This window comes from Gavia stellata, chromosome 19, assembly GCF_030936135.1.
Source record: "Gavia stellata isolate bGavSte3 chromosome 19, bGavSte3.hap2, whole genome shotgun sequence".
NCBI lineage: Eukaryota > Metazoa > Chordata > Aves > Gaviiformes > Gaviidae > Gavia > Gavia stellata.
Window position 1 is genome coordinate 461,586 of NC_082612.1, and position 20,551 is coordinate 482,136.

At 43.3% G+C, this 20,551-nt stretch overlaps 1 protein-coding gene across 1 annotated transcript in view; it reads left to right on the forward strand.

Annotated features, from left to right (window-relative positions):
• The window catches only part of ANTXR2 (ANTXR cell adhesion molecule 2), a 117,695-nt gene that overhangs the window by 59,052 nt on the left and 38,092 nt on the right, over positions 1 to 20,551 (forward strand). Inside the window, exons 12-16 of the mRNA XM_059826786.1 lie at positions 298 to 393; positions 4,289 to 4,330; positions 5,378 to 5,473; positions 9,451 to 9,618; positions 10,890 to 10,970. Of these exons, the coding sequence (XP_059682769.1) occupies positions 298 to 393; positions 4,289 to 4,330; positions 5,378 to 5,473; positions 9,451 to 9,618; positions 10,890 to 10,970 (483 nt within the window). The remainder of the gene's footprint in view (positions 1 to 297; positions 394 to 4,288; positions 4,331 to 5,377; positions 5,474 to 9,450; positions 9,619 to 10,889; positions 10,971 to 20,551) is intronic.

Here is a 20,551-nt window from a genome sequence, read left to right on the forward strand (position 1 = left end):
TTGTGGTACGCAGCTCCTGCTGAAGCATCCTAGCTTACCTTCTACATAACTCCTGGAACTGAGGAGACTTACAACGGAGAGTGTCACTGAACTTGTGCCAGATACGAATTTGGCCAAGACCCCTTTCTTGATCCTTTGTGAGGAATTTCTCCGTTGGCAACAACAGGATGCAACGAGGGGGAACCATTTGTTTGGGATTTGTATCAGTCAGTAGGAAGCTGTTTTGGGGTGAGTGGGAAAACCAGGCAGCAGTTATTTGCAACATCCGCTGACACTATCTTTCTGCTTTCTTTGCAGTCTAGTGGCGTAGCAGCGCTTATTGCTGTTCTTGTGCTGTTGCTGTTAGTGGCACTCGGTCTGCTCTGGTGGTTCTGGCCCCTCTGCTGCAAAGTGGTGAGTAAAGACTGTAAGAAAAAGTCACTGGATGTGTGACTTAGGATGATACAATGTTGGGAAACACAGCTACCATAGGAAATAGGTTAAGTAACAGGAGAGCTACATGCGACATAAGCCATCTGTTGAGGGAGTTCTCTTTCATTAGTGATACGCAATAAATGGAGGAAGAGACCAGCTTCAACACTGTGGACTGCACTCTTAGCAGTGCTGCTGGCTTTGTGAGACCTGCACACACATGAACCAGCACTTCAAATGTTAGGGCCCTCTGTTGTTTCCTCCCACCTCTCATGGATATTATTCGTTTCTTTTAAAGAAACGGTACTTTTAGGACTCACTGATACAACAATACTGAGTTCCGAAACCACATACTGTTGCACCAAACCTATTACCAAATACTGACTGTTCCTTTCTTTTAGTTTTGATGTCCGTTTCCTGAGATCATTATACTGTGCCTCCATTCTTCTCCCTCTCTCCTGCACCCGAGGTTCTCACGCTACATGTCATTGCCACTTCTGGCTGTGTAGTTTTGGGCTTCGGTGCCAGTGTCCTTGACAAGAGAGGCAGCATGTTAGGGCCAGGCAGGACCTCCTCTTCCCTTCCTCTGAGTCCACTTCCCTGGCAGAGAGGAGCGTCTGGTTTCATGGGACAAGGGACAGCAGCCGCTCTCAAACCTTCTAAGCACCCCATGCTTCAGAATCAAATGGAAAAGAAGGAGGCAAAAGGTGTTGCAGACGGAACGGAATGAGCGTCCGGAGCCACACGAGCGCGTAATCCCGCCCGCCGGCAGGCAGAGTGGTGAGCCTCAGGTGGTTTGGGCACTCGCCTTCATCCTTGCTAGGACGCAGACTTGGCGTTCCTTGCTGTGAGGTCCATGTACACTTACAGGTTGGGGTAGGGGGACTCCTTTTTCTTTTCTTCCTCCCCCCCCACCCCCCTTTTTTTAAAGGCAGCTCACTGTTGACAGTTCTTTCACTCTTCCCTCAATATCAGAACATATGATCGTATCAAGCTGGCTTCAGGCTCTGGTGCTGACATTTCCTAATGCCCACATCACGCGAACATTTGAAAAGTGTTAATGAGCAGATCAAAGGGACTGTTGCCTGAAGCAACTAACTTTTTTCTTTCTTTTTTTTTTTTTTTAAAGAAATCGGCTCTCCTCCAAACTCAAGTCTTCATTCTTTACAACTAAATAAATAAGATGCAGCCTTGCCTGGTGATGATAATGACAAACCAAACCAAAACAAAATTAGGAAGTAATCCATCTCTACACAGGGCTAATAAGGCAGCAGCATTATTTGGAGTCTTCTGTATTTAAAAAATCTGAATCAAGTTCAGGAAAAGTTAATCTGCAATATTAGATCTTCAGTACGTGGAGTTTCATGCTGCATTTGCATTGTTTTCTGCCAAAGCTGCATGGGTTCCTTGGATTTCTCTTTTTTAAAAACGGCTTTCTACCGATTTCACTTGAAATATCACACAAGACTGAAAATAATCTTTGTGTGTGTGCACGTGTGTGAGCGCGAGCGAGTGTGTGAGGAGCCTGTGGAAACATAAGGATGCAGGCATTTACATTCCACTTCTGTCAGCAGGGGTGAGTATCTGCTACTCAAAGCAGATTATTTCCTCACACCACTGTCACATTTAAAACAAGTTTCATTTTCTGAAGCTATTAGAAATAGCAGCTAATTAATGTACTGGTTAGCTTCAAATCAAGTTTACCCTATAACTTCAGGGAGTTTAGCAGCCGGCATGGGATTAGAGCCTTTGCTCAGGGAGTCAAACAGAAACTGGATTGACTCGTGGCTTTTGAAGCCCAGTGAGGTCCAACAAGGAGAGTTTTTCTTGGTTCACTGGGGTAGAAATCTTGATTCCGCAAGTATCAATAGGCGTAGGGCCCAAGCGAACTTTAGCATGCATCACAAAGACGTTTACTACGCAAAGCTGTCTTTGCTCGGGAGAGATGGCAAGACCTAAGAATTGTAGCACTATAGAAAGTGGAGCGATAATACTGCTCACTATGTATTTATATGAATCTGCAGCCCAGCAAGGCCTGCCCCCCCTGTACAGCTTGCAGTCTTGGCAGCGAAATACATTTTTTTGAGATAATCATTAGAGACAGGCAAAAGGGAAATAAGAATGGGAGTTACATAAGATAAGGTGACCCTTAATATATTGAAAGTACTGTTTTACCGTTTCCAGTCTTTTAATTGCTTTCAGTGAGAATTAAATACCGTCATGCTCCGTACAATCTTGCTCAGCATCCAAGTATTTCTCAGAATCTGTCCCACGATCCCTCTGTGTTGTTGTTTCTTGTAAAGTTAGGGCAGTAATTCCAATCTGTCTCTCAGGAATGTTTCACTAATTAAATAATTGATTTCTGTTAAGTATTCTGAAAATTCCTGATGGGTGGGAAGAAAAAGGATTCATAAATATTTAAAGAAAAGTAATTTCTGGAATGTTTTTGCAACATCATAGCAGCAAAGGGATGTCTGGTTAAAATCCATAGTTGACTTACCAATCCACTCAAAGTACTCTGAGCTTGCTCGATGAGCAATTCGGCATCTTAAACCTGAAGCGCTGTGGAAAAATGTTTCCGAGGGTGCTGTAACTTACTTCTCGTACTTGGTAGAATTCCTGTATCCAGTGCTAAAAGTCCATAGCTTGTTTAGGCAGTAACTAGTAACTATCTTGGTGGCACTGTGACTTGAAATGTAAATCAAGAAGGAAAACTCTTGATTATTGGTCAAGAAAAATATGCTTCTTTTATGTACGGTGCTATACATCTGTGCAGTGACATTATTTATAGGCAGTGCTAGAGTAAATGAAAGTACTATAATTAATAGCACGGAGTGAATAAAATAAGACATATTTAAATTAAGGCACTTAATCCTGTTTTAGGAGATTTAGCTGTTTGTCATCATGGACAGTTTTGGTTATGTTTGAATAATACTAAGGCATAGCAGAAACAGACTCCTTTATATTCATGGGGTATTTTTTAGTCATTTCTATACAATATTTAAGCGCAAAAAAATGACTCGATATCGCTGAAGTACTTCTTTTTAGCTTACAAACCTGCTTTTCTTGGGGAAGAACGGCTGTGCATTCAGTTTTCATCTTAATCGTTTAAGAGGGTCCCTGCCTTCCTCTTCCCCTCCCTGTACTGTTCAGTGGATGCCTGTCAGTACCAGGGAACTCCCTGAGATTTACAATATGTATGTGAGAAAGGGAACGGGGAGGAACTGTAGGCAGAGGTTTAAATATAGGTGTAAGTGAATTATCCTAAGAGCAGGCCTTACCCAGAAACAGTTCAAGCAGCCTTGTGAATGTAGCTCCCACTTGCAGCACTCCACAGTGAACAGTCAAGGAGCTACACACTTAAATTATTAGATCTGAAATGTGAGATCTGCGGAAACGATCTGGCCGTCTAGAGGTGAAGCCTGAGCTACCAGAAGGCATTTCACACTTGTCATTGGGTCGGAAATTATCCAGCAGCATGGCACGAGGAAGCAGGCGTCTTGGCCCAAGATTATGCAAGACCTCACATAGACCTTGGGATGCTTTTCCTCCCAGGCTTGCTAATTAACTCCATAGGGTTTCATCACTGGCTATTACTTAGAATGACTGAGTCTTATCCGGTCAGGAAGCAAAGTGGCAGACACGTCTGCCCAAAGAGTGTCTGCCAGTCAATTGATGTTATTTTCTATTAGACGGATGGTGTTAATTTCCAGAAGGCCTTGATAATCGATACCCAAGGGACTTGGCAGCAGCGGTTGCCAGTTTGCAAGCAGATGTGGGGAACTCAGATGGAAGCAGTTCACTCTTAAAATTTTCTGTTGGTTTTTGGATGCTGCCAGCGCAATTCCTTATGCTTTTATATGTTTGGCTCTTTCAGGTCATCAAAGATCCCCCTCCACCTCCGCCAGCTCCAAAAGAGGTACGATACGATGGTGCTCTGCTCAGCACACTGGTTACACGATACCACTCCTCTGTGCTTTCCTGCGTTCTGTGAATCGGACTCTTTGTCCTATCTGCTGAAGAAGAAACAACTGCCCCGTGGGAAGCCTTAAGCTGAGAGTGGGGTGGCCAAAGTCCAAATCTCTGTTCTGTCTCAGCCATCTCAGTGCGGCATGAATTAAGCCCAAATCCACAGAAATATTTAGGGGCTTTATCCCAAGATAGTTGAACATTATTTTTCCCATTCTGCAATGAAAGCAGAAAGACTGAGTGGCTCTTGTATAACAGTCTAAAAATTCATGTATGACTTAAACAGCATTTTCCCACAGCTTTGGCATTCCAGACACGGAAGAACCCTTACAAGGGAATTTCTCTCCCTCTTATGGGCAATAATGCACTGGAGGATCTCCTGGTGTTTTCAGTATTTTTGCCCCTTGGTCTTGATTTAGCCAGCTGCTTGAGCGTACTCAAGCGTACTGACAGTTAAGTCCATGATAAAGCACATTTCATGGAGCTGAGGCAGCCAAGAGCGAGTTTGACAAAGGTTGGCTTAGGAAACTGTGATCGGCTGTGTAACCTTTATCTGCAGATCTGCTGAACGCCGTCTGCTGAATCCGAATGAGTAGGGCTGATGATCTGGCTCCTTGAAGGCATTATATTTTCTGTAGAAGAAGTCACCGCAAATACTTTTCTTTGTGTGCGTTTTGCTTATTTTTACTGGAAAGGAAAAGGACGAGGCAAACAAATGATTTTCAGTAGAATACACAGTTAGAGTTCCCATTTGGACTTTCCTGATGGTCACCACCAATGCTTTTCCCACGCAGAACATGAAATATATTTCCAAACATGAACAGATTTTGCTTGGAAATGGGTAAACGCTTGGGGAACCTAAATATCTGCTCTTTCACACCTAACATGGGAAAACTTACTCCCTGTGAACTCCAGTGAAATATACTAAAAAGACACTTAGTGGGGGAAGGAAAAAAAGTATCTTTTTAAAGTAAACCTTATTTGAATTTATTGACAGGAAGAAGAACAAGAGCCCTTGCCAACCAAGAAATGGCCCACAGTGGATGCTTCCTACTATGGTGGACGAGGAGTTGGAGGAATTAAAAGGATGGAGGTTTGTATGATAGGGAGATACCAATTCACTGAAACACACGCTCTCTGAGGCTGCAGATGGTGGAAACAAAGACTTTTAAAGTGTACTGAAAATACAAGGGCATAATGTGTGCTTCCTTCCCAGTGACATAAGCCTTGTAGAATTTTTTACTGTATTGAACAATTTTGACTTGCCTATGAAAGAACAGCTTTCAGTAGTTCCATTTGACTGGAACTTTAAATAGCTGCCTGAAGACATGCTCTTTCCATCAAGCTAATGAGAAAGAGAGAGTGAGAGCCTTTTCTGAATGTTTTGGAAGAAATTACAGTGAAACATAAGTCCTCCAACTGTGGGCCAGCCAAATGCGCTGACAATGGTGAGGCTAAGAAGAGGCTTGATCCCAGAGGAACTCACAGCGACAACAGTGCCTGTCTTTGAAGAGACATGATAGCATCATGTTAATTAAAACAGAATGAAAAATGTGCATCCTTATGGGCACGTCCTTATGTCAGATTTTATAGTCAAGTCAGCCTTTATGGAATTTGCAAAGCAGTTTTCTGCAGTTTTTAACTTCAACCTAGGAAACTGTCTCTGCCTGAAATACCCACCTAGGCCATATTGATGTATCTTGATGGAACTTTAAAGGTATTGGCCTAAGAATCAGCTTTGCTTGAGTTCTTTTTAAACACAGCTGAAGAACGTGCAAGTTTAAAGCTGTGTTCCTCATATGTGTTTCCTTCAGCAGTTCAGAATTTAGAAGAGCTTCAGATTTTAGAAAAAGACAACATTTTGTGCAGTGCTTTTCAGAGGCAAACGAGAAAATGCTTTCCAACATAAAGAATTACAAGCCTGGATTTCTAATGGCAGCCATGATGAGCCTCCAGGAGAGGTTCCAGCGTTTAAGTCACTACAGTTTGTAAATGGGATCTTGCGCAATGAAACAGAAAACCGAAAAATACCTTGTGAACACAAGTAACATCAGTAACATAAAGAAATGCATGTTCATCACAAGGCAAAACCACAGTATCTCCTCTTCAAAGAAGAGAGCATAAAGTAATGATTAGGTTAGAAAACTTTTTCATCTGCGCTAGGAATTTTGTGCAGGACTAAGGGCTAAAGATGTAAACCCAACTGAAACTGCTGACTCTTGGGCTCCTGAAAGGCACCTCATTCTGTGGAGCTGTGTCTCTGTCCTTCTCTGGGACCTGAGAGCACTAACAAATTTCAGGGTTGGGCGCCGCATCGCAAATGCCTCAGCGTTTGAATATGGAGCTTCATCTCTGTCCTGTAGTATCTGTAACAGTGGGGCTGGGGGAAACACTGGCCCAGCAGCCCCTTCCCAGCTGCTTGGACAGAGCGGTATCAGACCCCTCACCTTTCGCTGGCTCAAGAGAGCGCGTTGCTCGTTTGGTGAATCAGGGCAGAGCAAGCGTGGAAACGAGAGAAAACAAACACAGTCTAACAAGATGATGAAGGCGAACGGGTCAAAGGGAGGTTATTCCTTACCTGACAGTTAAATGTGGTTTCTGTGCTGTGGCCAACGAAAAACTTGCTGGACTAGTCATTGCATTTCTTCCCTGTTTTCAGTTCATGTTGTCTATTTTTTATTGCTTCTCCGTGCGCTATTCTTCTGCTGTTCTTCCGGCAGCTTGATTCTTCTGGCAGCTTCCTTGCGTAGAGAAAAGGAGAGAATGAACCAGTAAACTTCCGCTTACGGCTCGTGTCCTGCTTCGCTTACTACATTCCCTTTCAGGGCAGTTACGCTTCACTCCTGCCTTCCCCACTAGCTTCACCCCTCTGCGACAGTCCAGAATAATTTAGCCAGTGTTGTTCACTGTTCCTAGATCTGCCTTTTGGCATTGCTTTAAAGTTTTATGGTGTCATTTCTAGACCCCACCCATTACAGGCATTAAATTTTTATGACAAAGTTGTGTTGTCAGACTCCACAAATTCTGGTTTCTTCTGGGTGAAGTCGCTTTAATCTGAAGGAGAAGGTCATTTTATCAGTAAGAAATCCACCATCTATCTCTAAATGGTTTTAACAGTGTTTAAAATACATTTTAACAACCTCATAAAAAACATCGTAAAAGTACCATTGATCACCGTGAAAGATACAGATGCATTTTAATGACTCAGCAGGGCCTACTTGGACATGAAAGCCCATTCTAATATTGCAGAGAGAGGACTCCCCAGCGAGAAAAAGAAGTCACTAAGCAAGCCAAACAGTAAAGTTCAAAATAACAGAAAGGTTCAAAACAATCCCCCTCCTAAGAAATGATGGTTTGTATTTTACCAAGTTGAGTTATAGTATTACAGACGAAATTAAACTCTGTCGTACTTTGCTGCTCTCATTCTCTCCATTGAGATTATGGTGGTAACAAACGCTTGGTGGTGGTGATCAAATGACAAGATTTTCCTCCAAGGTACTTCATTTTTCCAAAGGGGGCTAGACTCTGGCTTGCCTACATATTCTCCTCGCTTTCCATACTGGCACATTCTGCATACGGCACTGAGGAGGATGAAGAAGTCAGGCTGCTTCCCTCTCCCATCCTATGGCAAGGCCATCCTGGCACATCATAGAGTGTCCCTGCCAAGGCCTGGAACAGCCTTCTCCCTCTCTCTGGCTAGCAGAAGGAAGTCCAGGGGCATGTCTTTTTCCTGGTGAGCAAAACAATTTTGTGCCCCTTTGCAGTGGGAGAGTTGTTGCATCCCACTGTTTTCCTGCCTGCTTTTCAGGGCAGGAAGGGAGCAAGACAGAACTGACGTGTACATACAAGCAGTGTGCAGTGATGCTCTTAATTCTTTCCCTCAGGGTGGAAGGTCAGTCTTCTCTGGTTTTTCTAACTTGGATTCTTCTCTTTTCATGCCTGGCATCTCCAGTCAGGAGGTCCCTGAAAATAATGAAGTGTGTTGGTGGAGTCCTGCAGTAACGGTTAGCTGTTTTCCAGCAGCAGTTTCCTGACTGTTCAGCATGTCACATTTACCCAAGATGTAACATCAGCATTTAATTTCTTGGGTTTAGGTGTATCAGGTCCTCCCTACAGGCTAGACTGAAAATAATCCACACCAGTTTTACTACGAACTTTCAAACTCCAGCCGTAGCTTTTAGATGCTCTTTTTGGATAATAAAGTAGCAGTCTTGTATAGGTTTATTTTTTTGCACAGTGCAGCAAACATCCTTGCTCAAATTGCTGCATGGTGTTTCCAATTACAAGATGAAATAAGATTACTGTAGCAAGACAAATCAGCTCTCTTAGAGGGAAGGTTTTTTCCTGTATTTCCTCTTCACAGCATAGTAAGTGCAACCTTTTCTGGAAGTGGAAATACATGCTTGTCTCACCCACAGCAATAATCCAGGTTTCCTTTCTCTTTGAACCCCTTGCATATGTTTTATATACTTGTGGCAGTGATAAAATACACATTGCTACATGTTTTGCATTTACTGATGATGCAGGTTGTATTGCTTCATCTGTGTTTTCTCCCGTATATATCTTCTCGCAGCACTACTTGAAAACCTCAACACTTTCAAGGAGCTTCTGCTAAAACTTGCTCAAGTATCGCCTTCTATCTGAATTGGGGTTCTCAACAAACATGCTGTGTTAGGAAATCTGGGGTGACAAAAATCTAGGCTTTCATTGGTGCCAGATTAAGGTCTGGTATTTTAGGGTAAATCAGAACTGGAAATTATATTTTCACATCATTAATTAGAGGAGATTTCCAGATTTCCTGTCTCCTATAACAGCCTGTGTGATGCATGGTAGAACTTTCTTTCAGGATTTCTCTTGACTTTTTGCTACTGAGACGCTCACATTTACAAATGTATTTACCTAAGAATGCTTGTCATCAAAAATGAAGACGGAACATTTCCTCAGTACCTCCCCTCTTGTTTATTTAGAACTTCTTCCAAATGTAAACTCTTCAGCTACTTCTGTTATTTGCAACAGTCTCCTTGTCCTTTGCGTACAGTGCATTTATGTCTGAACTCTGGCTTTACTTAGGTTCGCTGGGGTGATAAAGGATCCACTGAAGAAGGGGCTAGATTAGAAAAAGCAAAAAATGCTGTGGTGAAACTCCCAGAAGAACCAGAAGAACCTTTTCATCCTAAACCACCTAAACCAAAGCCTACCTCACCAGCCATTCAGGAGAAGTGGTATACGCCAATTAAGGTAATCTTTTTAGTCTTCAGTACAATGTAATCTGGTACTAAAGGCTGGATTTTCTCTGCCTTACCGGTCTTACGCATGCTGAACTGTACATTATTTTTCAAGTATTGCCATTCAAGCGTAATGTACTAATCCTAAAGTGAACGCTTACTTACTCACTCAGGATGAATAGCAGGAGCAGGTTTTAGCCCTAAATGCAGTACTTCATCATTACTACCACATTCTGTTATCCTTCCCCAAAACAGGGACATATTGCACAGTAAAAGTACTAAAATCTATGGGGGCTTTATTGGCATTTGATCCAGCTCAACGTATATCTAATTAAGCCTAAAACTACACAGTTTGTAGCTGTTACACTAAGTTTTAAACATACATACTCACTACCAACCAAGAAAAGCAAAAAATTATATAAAACAGTGTCATGCAAAAAGTCTGACAAACAAGTGAAACATAATAAACGGCAGAAAACAAAGACATTTTCCTCTGTAGATGCCATGAGTTACTTGCGAACCCGTAACAAGTGCTTCTTAAAAAGTGAAGATAGGTCTATAAATACCTTGCTTTAAATGTGTAAGAGCAGAGAATACACAGGTTTAGCTGGAAGTACGGATACGTCTGTTCTGTCTTCACAACCCCTTGTAAGTCCTTTCCGACCACCAGAAAGTCCCGAAGACACGTTGTCCACACACACACGCGAACTCTGCAACCCATCCATGCGGAGCGGGATGCTTCTGACAAGCATCAGAGCTGCTGTGCATGTTCTGCGCAGGCAGCCTGAGCACTTGCAGTGAACCTGCTGCGTGCACTACAAGCAGGACTTACCTCGCAGCACGAATCAGCTGTGTACCACGTGCCTAGCAGGTCCGAGGCTTCCTGAGAACAATGAACTTGCTGTATGCATGCTGTAAAAACAAATACATTTATGTTGGAGAAATCCCACATGGGCATGGGGCGATTCAGCCCAAAACATTGGCAAACACACGTATTACTTCTAGTTCGCTCAGAAGTAAACGTGGGTTAGGTCGCAGCCACTCTGCTCCCAGTAGCAGTGAGAGTGCAGTACCGAGCATTCACTGATGGGAAAGAGCAGCACCACAGCTGTGTGCTGTTAGTGACACAGCCTAAGTTTATACTTTGCTTATCCAGCTCTAAGGAACTCAGTTCTGCCGGTAAATGTCTCCATGGATCTCCCTGGACAGTAACTCAGCAGGTGTGGTGTGCTCTCCATTGACTGATTTTATTGTACTGAACGTCCTGTTGCTCTGTTGCCACAGGGTCGACTCGATGCACTGTGGGCGCTGTTACGAAGACAATACGACAGAGTCTCTTTGATGCGACCACAGCAAGGAGATGAGGTTTGTGTGTGGCGCGCGTATCCGCTGTGGTCGGCAAAAAAGGGGCGTGTTACAGCCGGGCTTTAGCAGCTGCTGAACACTGGTGATTCCGTGACCTTAACTAAAGGAAGCACTGCAGCCAAAAGAATGGCACAACAGGAAAAATAACGCATGGGGAAACAAAATGCATTAAAAGATGCATCATACCAGCCCAGAAGTGTTGCAGAAACACAAATCTCCTGAAAGCAGAGTGAAGGATTCTGTATTTTGTGTGCGTTCAGCTGGAAAACAAAAACATAACACACACTTCATTCAGTGTAAACTGTCTATAACAAACACCCAAATCTTTCTTACAACCAGCTATTTATTTGTAAGAGTAGAGTCTGGCAATCAGACTACTAAAACCACATCGAATTTAAGTGACCACCAATAACTCGCATGCAGGTTGCTTCACGTAGCTTTGCACTTCCATGCCAAAGGCAACTTTCACAGAAAAAAAGGGTAAGGAAACTTGTTTCTCAGACCATCCTTTCTTCTGGTACGCTCATGACCCACAAAAAAGTGGCCTCCACTGCAGAGACTGCTATGGCTGGGGAGTAGAGTTATTATTTGAACCTTTTGTAGTGAAGCTAGTTTGTGTATTTCTGATTGTTATTCCTTAAGAAAGTACTACTTTAAATCTTAGTGTTTATCTCAGGAGCTGATTTATCATCCAGGTATTTCAAATCTACCGGGACCATTCAGCTTCCTGTTTGTGGCACATCAGAATAGACATAGGAATAAACCATTTCCTCTAAACGAGACGGCAAATTTTTCTCAACAAACTGGCCCCAGATGGGTGTGACAGATCAGATTCTCTCATACCACAAAGCAGTAGTGTGCGAGAATGCTATTTCTGCAACATACACCATAAAAATGACATAAAAGAATTAGAGAGGTTAAAGGGAGGGAGTTACCTTTGACGGAGTGAGAGGTAATCGGCATTTAGATTATTTTCCTGGGATGAAGTCTGGTACTGTTCTAAAGGAAGAAAAGGTGAGATTTAATTAAGACAGGGACAAGTGTTGGAAGAAGCAGAATGACAAAGTGCAAAGCTGGAAGTAGGGAGCATAGTCAAATACTAGCATCATCATTCTAGTTCTTGCATGGGCAAGTTACCTACTGTTTGCATGAATGATGCATGTTACATGTAGCAGAATTAACAATAACAAATCTATGTACAAAATATACAGTACAATACAGTTTAACAGGTAAATTCAAGGTAAATAGGGATGTAGAAGAAACGGTGCCTGAACAGGCTAAAAATCTGTCAGTCAGGCCCTGTTTTGAGGGTTTCTGACCATAAAGACAGGTAGTTACTGTGACAGTTGCCTGCTAGGGCAGGCTTTGCTGAGCCATGGTGAAGTCAGGCATCTGCCTTCTGTGGACTTGGCAGGAAGACGTTGACCAACATCTTGGTTTATGAAAAACAGAGAAGTAGCTCACTAATCTTCAGTATCCCCACTGAAAAAAGGAGCAGAATTTGTACTGATGAGTAAAACCTAAACCGATGGTCACTAAGGTGCGACCTGTGACGCTGTAGGAGAGCAATTTCTGTGTGGCACCGTATTTTATATCTTGGGGAAAAAAATTAAACCTTTTTACTTGTTCATAACTGGTTAGGTAGAGATCCCACGCCGTACCCCGATGGGTGTAAGTCAGCGAACGCATGAGCAGTCATGTGTATGTCCAGCCAGACACGCATACACATACTCACTTCAGAAGCACTGTTACGGTAAACAGCAGCCACGTAGTTGTTGTGTTTTGTCTTCTTTCTTTTATTGTTGAAGAACTTGGCAGTTCCCATTTGTAGAAGAATTCACTGCTGAATTCCAGTCCTTGATCAAGTAATTGAAATTTAGGCATGAAGTATCAAAAGCAGAGCGAGCTTTTTCTTCCTCCTCTCTCTCCGCTCCCACCTCTGCCATGTTGCCAGATGATGCCGAGGGTGGCCCAGTTTGAGGGCTGCATGCGGTTGAGCCAAGCAGCTTTGATTGTGTGTGGAAGTCCTTTGAGTCATAAATTTTTCAGCTAGCAACCCGTGAGGTTAGGGAAGCTTGTACAGGTGTGAGCTAGCAGGTTGTCGCCGACATCTGTTCCGAGCGGAGGCGCGGGTCCTCGGCAGCCTGCAGCGAGGCTGCAGGATTGTCAGCAGATGCAGTTAAGAGTGGCAGAGCAGTTTTGGTCTCACATTTGCCGCCTGGGGGCTGAAACACTAAAGGTAGAGTGGGGGTGGACACAGCTGCGCTCCCAAACATGCCTCAGGCACAAATAAAGAGATCTGATATAGTTTGACTCTGTTGTGGTGGGGAGATGAGGACGGAGAGCCACTTCAGAGACAACTTAACGCTGCAACATCTGCCGCCAAGTTTCCAGGGAGTGACAGGGGACAGCAGGTACAGATCGAAGTCCCCACAAACAGCCTCCATTAAGCCGTGAACTCTTTTGAAGGGCTCCCATCAAACGTACTGGAGTCCGCAGCAGGAGATTTTGTTTTCAAAGCCATGTTTTGTTTTCTGCGCTAACAAGATAATTTATAAATGATGCATTACCCTGCGTTTGTACTCCTATTTATACTTTCTTTCCTTTTTTTATTAGAGGGGCAAAGAAGAATGAAGCACAGTAGGTTTGGGGTACTTTGATAAACCAGTTAACTGTCCGAGGGTTTTAACTGAGGTTATGGCAACCAGTCCACAGCGTATCAGCTAGGAATCGTGCGCCGTACGGTGGAGTGTCTGCCATTGTCCCCGTACTGGAACACCTCTTCCAGGGGGTTCGTTACCGCATGGCAACAGAACTTGGCACAGGTTTGCAATGCGAGCGGTAGCATCCCGTTCGTTTCTCTAAATCCCTCTGTTTACTTTCTGATTTGTAGTTTAGCACCTAAAGGTAATTACCAGGGTTTTTCATATTCTTTATGTGACCTTGCTGCTTTGTGCAATTTAATAGTGGCCAAGATTCTGATCCTGTGCACATTTACGCACACAAATGTCTTTTAAGTCCATAAATAGCCTATGGCATTGTGTTTAAGGTTTTGCCCAGGTTGCAAATATGTGCAACTGGTAAAAGGAAAAAAAAAAATATTGCTAATTCTAGAAGAATGTCTATAGTAGAACTATAGAAAAGTTTCAGCTTTTTTAATGTTACAAAACAGCCTAATAAAAAGTAAGACACTTTTACTTGTTTTTAATTTTAAGCCTATTAGCATTTACCTGCTTTAAAGATTCGTCAAAATAATGGCTGCAGAATTAATACAAACCTCTGTTTCAATTAATGTTACTTTGTGAGCATCTCTATGTTATACAAAAGAATTACAGTCTGCATTGTAAGTCTGTTAGCTTCACACAATTTACAGTTAGAAACACGTTGACAGTATTATTATCCTGGTTCGGCTGGGATGGAGTTAATTTTCTTCCTAGTTATTATATTCTCTGAGATGAGGCCCACGTTACTGTCCCCTTTGTGTTTCTTCGGTAACTCCTATGCTGGGCACAGGCAGAAAATACTAAATCATCAGCTCAGTGTCAGTTGTAGGGTGGAATAGTAATTGTTAGGAGGCTGAGGCTTTAAGTGCCTTACCACTGAGAGAAAACTCGCTCTTTTGAACGAGAAGACTATCGGCAGTGCCTAGGAGTACCCTCGCCGTCAGTCCCACATGGCTTTCACAGCTTCGACGGGCAGTTCTTCACCAACCTGTGCAGCAGAGCTGCCCGGCTGCCAGCACTCGTTACTAGCCTAGGGCTTTGTAACTCCCTGGGCAACGCTCGCTTGCCTGCGGGGTAATGGGAACAGGGACGAGACTGGTGATAGCAGGATTTCTTGGTTTACTCCTGTATTCTCTAAAACAGGACTGTTTGTCCATTTGCTAACCAAGGAGGATCTCCTTCGGGAACATGAAGGTGATTTGGCTTCTTTTTTAATCACTGCAAATCGTTGAAATGCGTAGAGAAATAACGAGTTACAGCTGGAGAAGGATTATTGTGGCTACTGAGCAGTAGTGTACTTTTTGGTTTAAAACTTTTAAAAATCAAACCGCACCTAGCAGGAATTCATATTACAACGTAAGACTCAGTTCACTGGAGCTCCTTGATCAATGATAGTGTGGTATAGTGTATTTTAGTGGAACGTGGAAATTATTATGCTCAAGAAATTGTTGACTGAGAGTTTTAAAAAGAAACTTCAGTATCACTCATATCGCAAAGTTTATGTTTATGTTGGATCTTCTAAATTGCTGCAATGGTAAGAAGATGCAAAACTAGGTATGAAACATGTGAGATTAGAAGGGACTTAAAGCACATCTTTTTCTTAAATGTTTTCTGCCAAAATATTCCTTCTGCCATTTCTTCGAGTGAGAATTTGTTCTTACGGACCTGAGAGCTAAACCAGAGCCGAAGTTTTTCTTAAACTTCCAGAATAGACCCGTACGCCTGTTAAAATTATTACGTAAGTTCACTGTTACAGAAAGCGGAAGAAAACATTTTAAGAGTATTCATTTCAAACTGCCCTGTTCAGACCGAATTCAGAGGTCGGTCTCCAACATAAAGCAGTGGATCCCACTGAGTGAAGCACTGAATTAAATTTCAGAACAACAATCATCCCTTGGCCTGCCTGAAAGAACAATGTCTTTTTTGGAGAGGTCACCTGCCCCTTTTGTTTCAATGGCGAGTGATAGGCAAGAGATAAGCACGATTATGAGTTATGAACTTACTAGAATTTTCTGGCGCTGAAGACCCAGAAGAATGTTCTGCAATTAAAACATCTCGGTAGCAGTACTTCCTCCGAAAGGGTGCTCATCAGAAACGGGTATCACAGCTTCACTTTGTAAAAACTGGATTGCGGGCTGCCATCCAGGAGGGTCCAGCCTGCCTGCCTCTCAGGTGCCCCATCCTAGCTAGAGTGGTTATCTGGATAGTTGGATTTGCTAGCTGTCAATCAGTGAAAGCAGGAGTAATCATCTTTATTAAAAGACAATGTTGTTCTGGTGTTAGGAGAAACAAGGATATTCTCCCATCTACGTAGGCAGTCACTTTTGGCACTCCCTCCCTTTGTGGAGATGAGCGCTGTTGCTCTTTTTAAATGAGCCTTCGGAATTCCTTAGTGCGGGCGCGAACACTTGTATGAATGAAAGAGTAGAAAGGAATAAACCTACTTGTCAATTTTAAGGTCATGACATTTTTACCAATTTGACCAGTACTCCCACAGAGTAAGATGGACAAAGCGTCCGTGACAGACCTTGTGTGGTCCTTGGAGGCACCACCACACTAGTGAGCACGCTGCCTCACCCACCGTGTTACTGCGGCTGTTGGACAGCAGCAGGCTGTATGGCTGGGTGACGGTCCTGATGGAAGTACTGTCATGCCACCGCAGGGTGTACTTTCTGTGAAGCCATGATACACTTCAGTATAGCATATTATATATAGTACATTTTATATGCAGTGCTACAGGCTTGGGGACGAGTGGCTGGAAAGCTGCCCAGCAGAAAAGGACCTGGGGGTGCTGGTCGACAGCCGGCTGAAGATGAGCCAGCAGTGTGCCCAGGTGGCCAAGAAGGCCAACGGCATCCTGGCCTGTGTCAGAAATGGTGTGGCCAGCAGGAGCAGGGAGGGGATCGTGCCCCTGTACTCGGCGCTGGTGAGGCCGCACCTCGAATGCTGTGTTCAGTTTTGGGCCCCTCACTACAAGAAGGACATGGAGGTGCTGGAGCGTGTCCAGAGAAGGGCGACGGAGCTGGTGAGGGGTCTGGAGCACAAGTCTGGTGAGGAGCGGCTGAGGGAGCTGGGGTTGTTCAGTCTGGAGAAGAGGAGGCTGAGGGGAGACCTCATCGCTCTCTGCAACTGCCTGAAAGGGGGTTGTGGGGAGGTGGGTGTTGGTCTCTTCTCCCAAGGGACAAGTGACAGGACAAGAGGAAATGGCCTCAGGTTGCGCCAGGGGAGGTTTAGGCTGGATATTAGGAAAAAGTTCTTTACTAAGAGAGTGGCCAAGCATTAGAAGAGGCTGCCCAGGGAGGTGGTGGAGTCTCCATCCCTGGAGGTATTTAAAGGACGTGTGGATGAGGCACTTTGGGACATGGTTTAGTGGTGGACTTGGCAGGGTTAGGTTAACGGTTGGACTCGATGATCTTAAATGTCTTTTCCAACGTAAACAATTCTATGATTTTCAGAAGCTGAGCTGCCACCAGAGCGTGCAGCCAGAAGAATTCTCGCTGTCTTTATTAGTTTACAAACAGCTATCTGAAAGATGAGTGCTTTAGGCCGCCTAAAATGCAACAAACGCACCATTCCAGGCATCACGGTAACTTAAGCTGTGCTGGCAGCACGGGGATAATGCCTATTAGGAAAGGAAAAGTCAGTCTTTTTGGGTGTAGTATGGATTTGCTAGAGCTGTCAAATACTTTCTCTGTCACCCTAAAGAACATGGCAATTCTTTCCCCCCTCCAAGCTGTACTGAAAAGAAAACATTTCATTTGGCAGTGCAGTTCTTGTTAATAACCGTTTGTTTCATTAGGCATGATTCAAAATGGAAAAAACAAATTTGTTTTCTTAATTCCTCAAAACATCTTTTCTATTGAGCGGATTGCAGTAAAACCAGTTATATTTAATCACTACCTGGCTTCCAGTGAAGAGAGGGCAGTACGTATCTGACCAAACCCAGTCATAAAACACAGCTCCCAGCCTGGGCACAGCCCTTATGGAGTTTATGTTAATGCCGAGTAGCTCATTAGTCCAGCTTACAGAGAGACCGACTACCTTCAAGAAGCAGCAAGAAGAAAGCTGACAGGTTCATTCGGTCGCTACTCTCCAGAAGAGACGTGACAGATTTAACTGTCTTGGGCATCCAGATTTATGAACTAGTCCTATGCTCCTAACCAGATTAGTTCCTTTTCCATTAACTGCTGAAAGTAGGGCAGCTGTCCGAGCGGCTGGTTGTAAATTCAATAATGTCTGCTGTGTTAATCTGTAGGCTTTTCAGATGAAGAAGGCAGCAGATAACAGGATTAAAGTTTCACGACCCAGGGTTTTCACAGCCCGAGACGCGGGCATAGGGGGATAGAGAATGACTTCTGTCATTAATCTTAATTGATTGCCAAGAGGTTTTAATCTGGGTTATTAATTAGGAGGGTTCTTAACACACTGTCTACATATCAATATCAGATGCTCTTTTGGGACTTCTAGGACATATGGCCTATCTTATATTTACATTCACACAATTTACACATACATACATTTCTGTATGAAGAAATCCTTACATGCATATATGCATACAAATAGCTGTAGAAGCATTTGCATGCACAGAGATATCACACACTCTTTGGCAAAATGTGATGAAAATGAAAAAACCACTTTGCACAAAGGTTAGATTTCCACACAATAAACACATATACCTCTATTTACGGTGATAGGTATATTAATCCATTTTGATTATGCATGCCATTTATCTAGATTATCTTTCAAATGGAAATCTTTGATTTGCAGATTTAAGTCGTATTTAACTGATGTGCAGCACTTGTCTCTGTGTGCCTCTGGACACTCAGACACATACAGATCGCAAACAGAAACATCACCATTTTTATCTTTTACAGTTTCGATGAGTTAATGTTCAGGCCTTCACTCTTCCCTTTCCTTATTTTTGAACAAGTTACTGTTGGGCAGCCAAAACGGATAGAGCTGCAACTATCCATAGCTGCAGCTACGTAACTACGTGAGAAATCCCAGTAACACTGCCTCAACATTTACCGACGTACTGTTTGTAAGATGAACTATCAAATTATGATTTGAGCATAGAAACTAGGCAAGAAAAGACAACGCTGTGACAGAGTCCTGGCGTTGGAATTTTGTGCAGATTTGAACTGTGCCGCAAATTTCTGCAGTCTTTCCTTTCTATACAGAAGGTTATTTGCATGATTAATCCCATGTACGGAAATGGAGCCGGGGCTGAGGAGGCCTTTTGTTTTAAGCCCTCTGTGAGTGACAGCGGAAGATTCCTGTTTCTTGCTAAGTGTGCTAGGCCATGCCGCGTCCTGGTTTCCAAAGCAAAATGCAAACGTTATAAGAAGGCAACCATTTAGTTACTCAGGAGCTGAAAAGCCTGCTCTTAAAGTGTTCACAACAAGTCAGAATGGTTTGAGATACTTCAGACTAGAGAGAAGGGTATAGCTGCTGGTTTTTAGGAAGAGAAGAAGAAAAGGCCTATAATCAAGCAGGACTTGCTGACAACCGAGTCCAAGAATTTCCCATTTTTTCCTGGGAAATGGAGATCGATCACTTGGCTCACCTAAACCTAGACTGTACACAGCAGCTGTAGCGCTGTAGGGACCTCTGTCAATGGAGAAGCACACGAAAAAATCTGAAAGCTCTTTTGTCACGTCCTTCTTGGGTATTGTGTTGCCTCTTGAAAGTGTTATGCACAACTCTTCCTCATTTTCTGCAGTAAATTGCATTCGGTCTTCCCTAAGTAGAGATGTGTCAACTATTGCACCACCACACAGGGGCTTCCCACAAAAGCACCCACCTGCCAAAGACTTGCTGTGGTTTTCTGCTTCAGCTTGGATTTCATAGGAATTAACTGCTGGCCAATTCCAGAGTGCTTTGGCTCTTAAAAAGGAATTAATTTTGACTCATTGCTACAGTATTTCTCTATCAAAGTCCCATCTGTGGAAGACTTAGAGCTTATGTGCTATGTCTTCCTACTCTTGCAGCACGTTCATCTCTAGCAGCCTGTATAGCTTCATTCGGACCACGGGGCTGTGTGGGATTCGTGGTGTCTCAGGAATTCTGACGCTGAGTCGGGAATGCCTCCATGTTGGCAGATAGAAGAAGGGGTCAGAACTTGATTTCAGACAATGGCATAATTTCTTCCACCTTGTCACAAATTTGAAGTCCAAGGATGAAATGACTTTAATGACCATGTTTTCTTGACACAGCTCTGTGCCTGCCTTTTCCCTATGAGTCAAAGATAAAAGAAGAACTAAAATAATTTGAAACCACGCTGTAGGTCACAGACAGCAAGAGTGGATGAGAAGCCCGCCAGTTGCTCATGCAGAATCAGCAAAGAATTTCCTTTAGCTGTGTATCCGTACCCCTGTGAGTTAGCTTTTTGACAACATCTAAATGAAAAGATTTTATTTGGAGCAAAAATACTGCATTGGTCATTTAAGCTCTCACGCCCCCAAAGATTATTAGGAATGGTATAGTTTATGAGAGGTGGGATTCTCCATAGATCTAGAAGTGAAAGGTCCTAGCGTTCTTCAAGAGTGATCTGGCATGTTTTAAAAGATTCAGACTGTGATTTCACTGTTATATAAACAGAGACAAGTGATGATGGAAATCAACCGACGAGGAACTAACGAGGCTCTGGGATGGGAAACTTAGTGGCAGAATGAGGTGAAAAGAAATAGGCCAGTTTTCCTTTGACTTCCCTGGGCTCTAATTCTCTAACCAACAGGAAAGGCTTCTGAAAACATTTTGAGAAGACTGTTCTTAGAAAGTGAGAGTTTACGTATCACCTGGAAGGTGTTAGTGTCACCTGCAGGTAGCTGTGGCAGCCCAGACCTCAAGAAGGCTTAC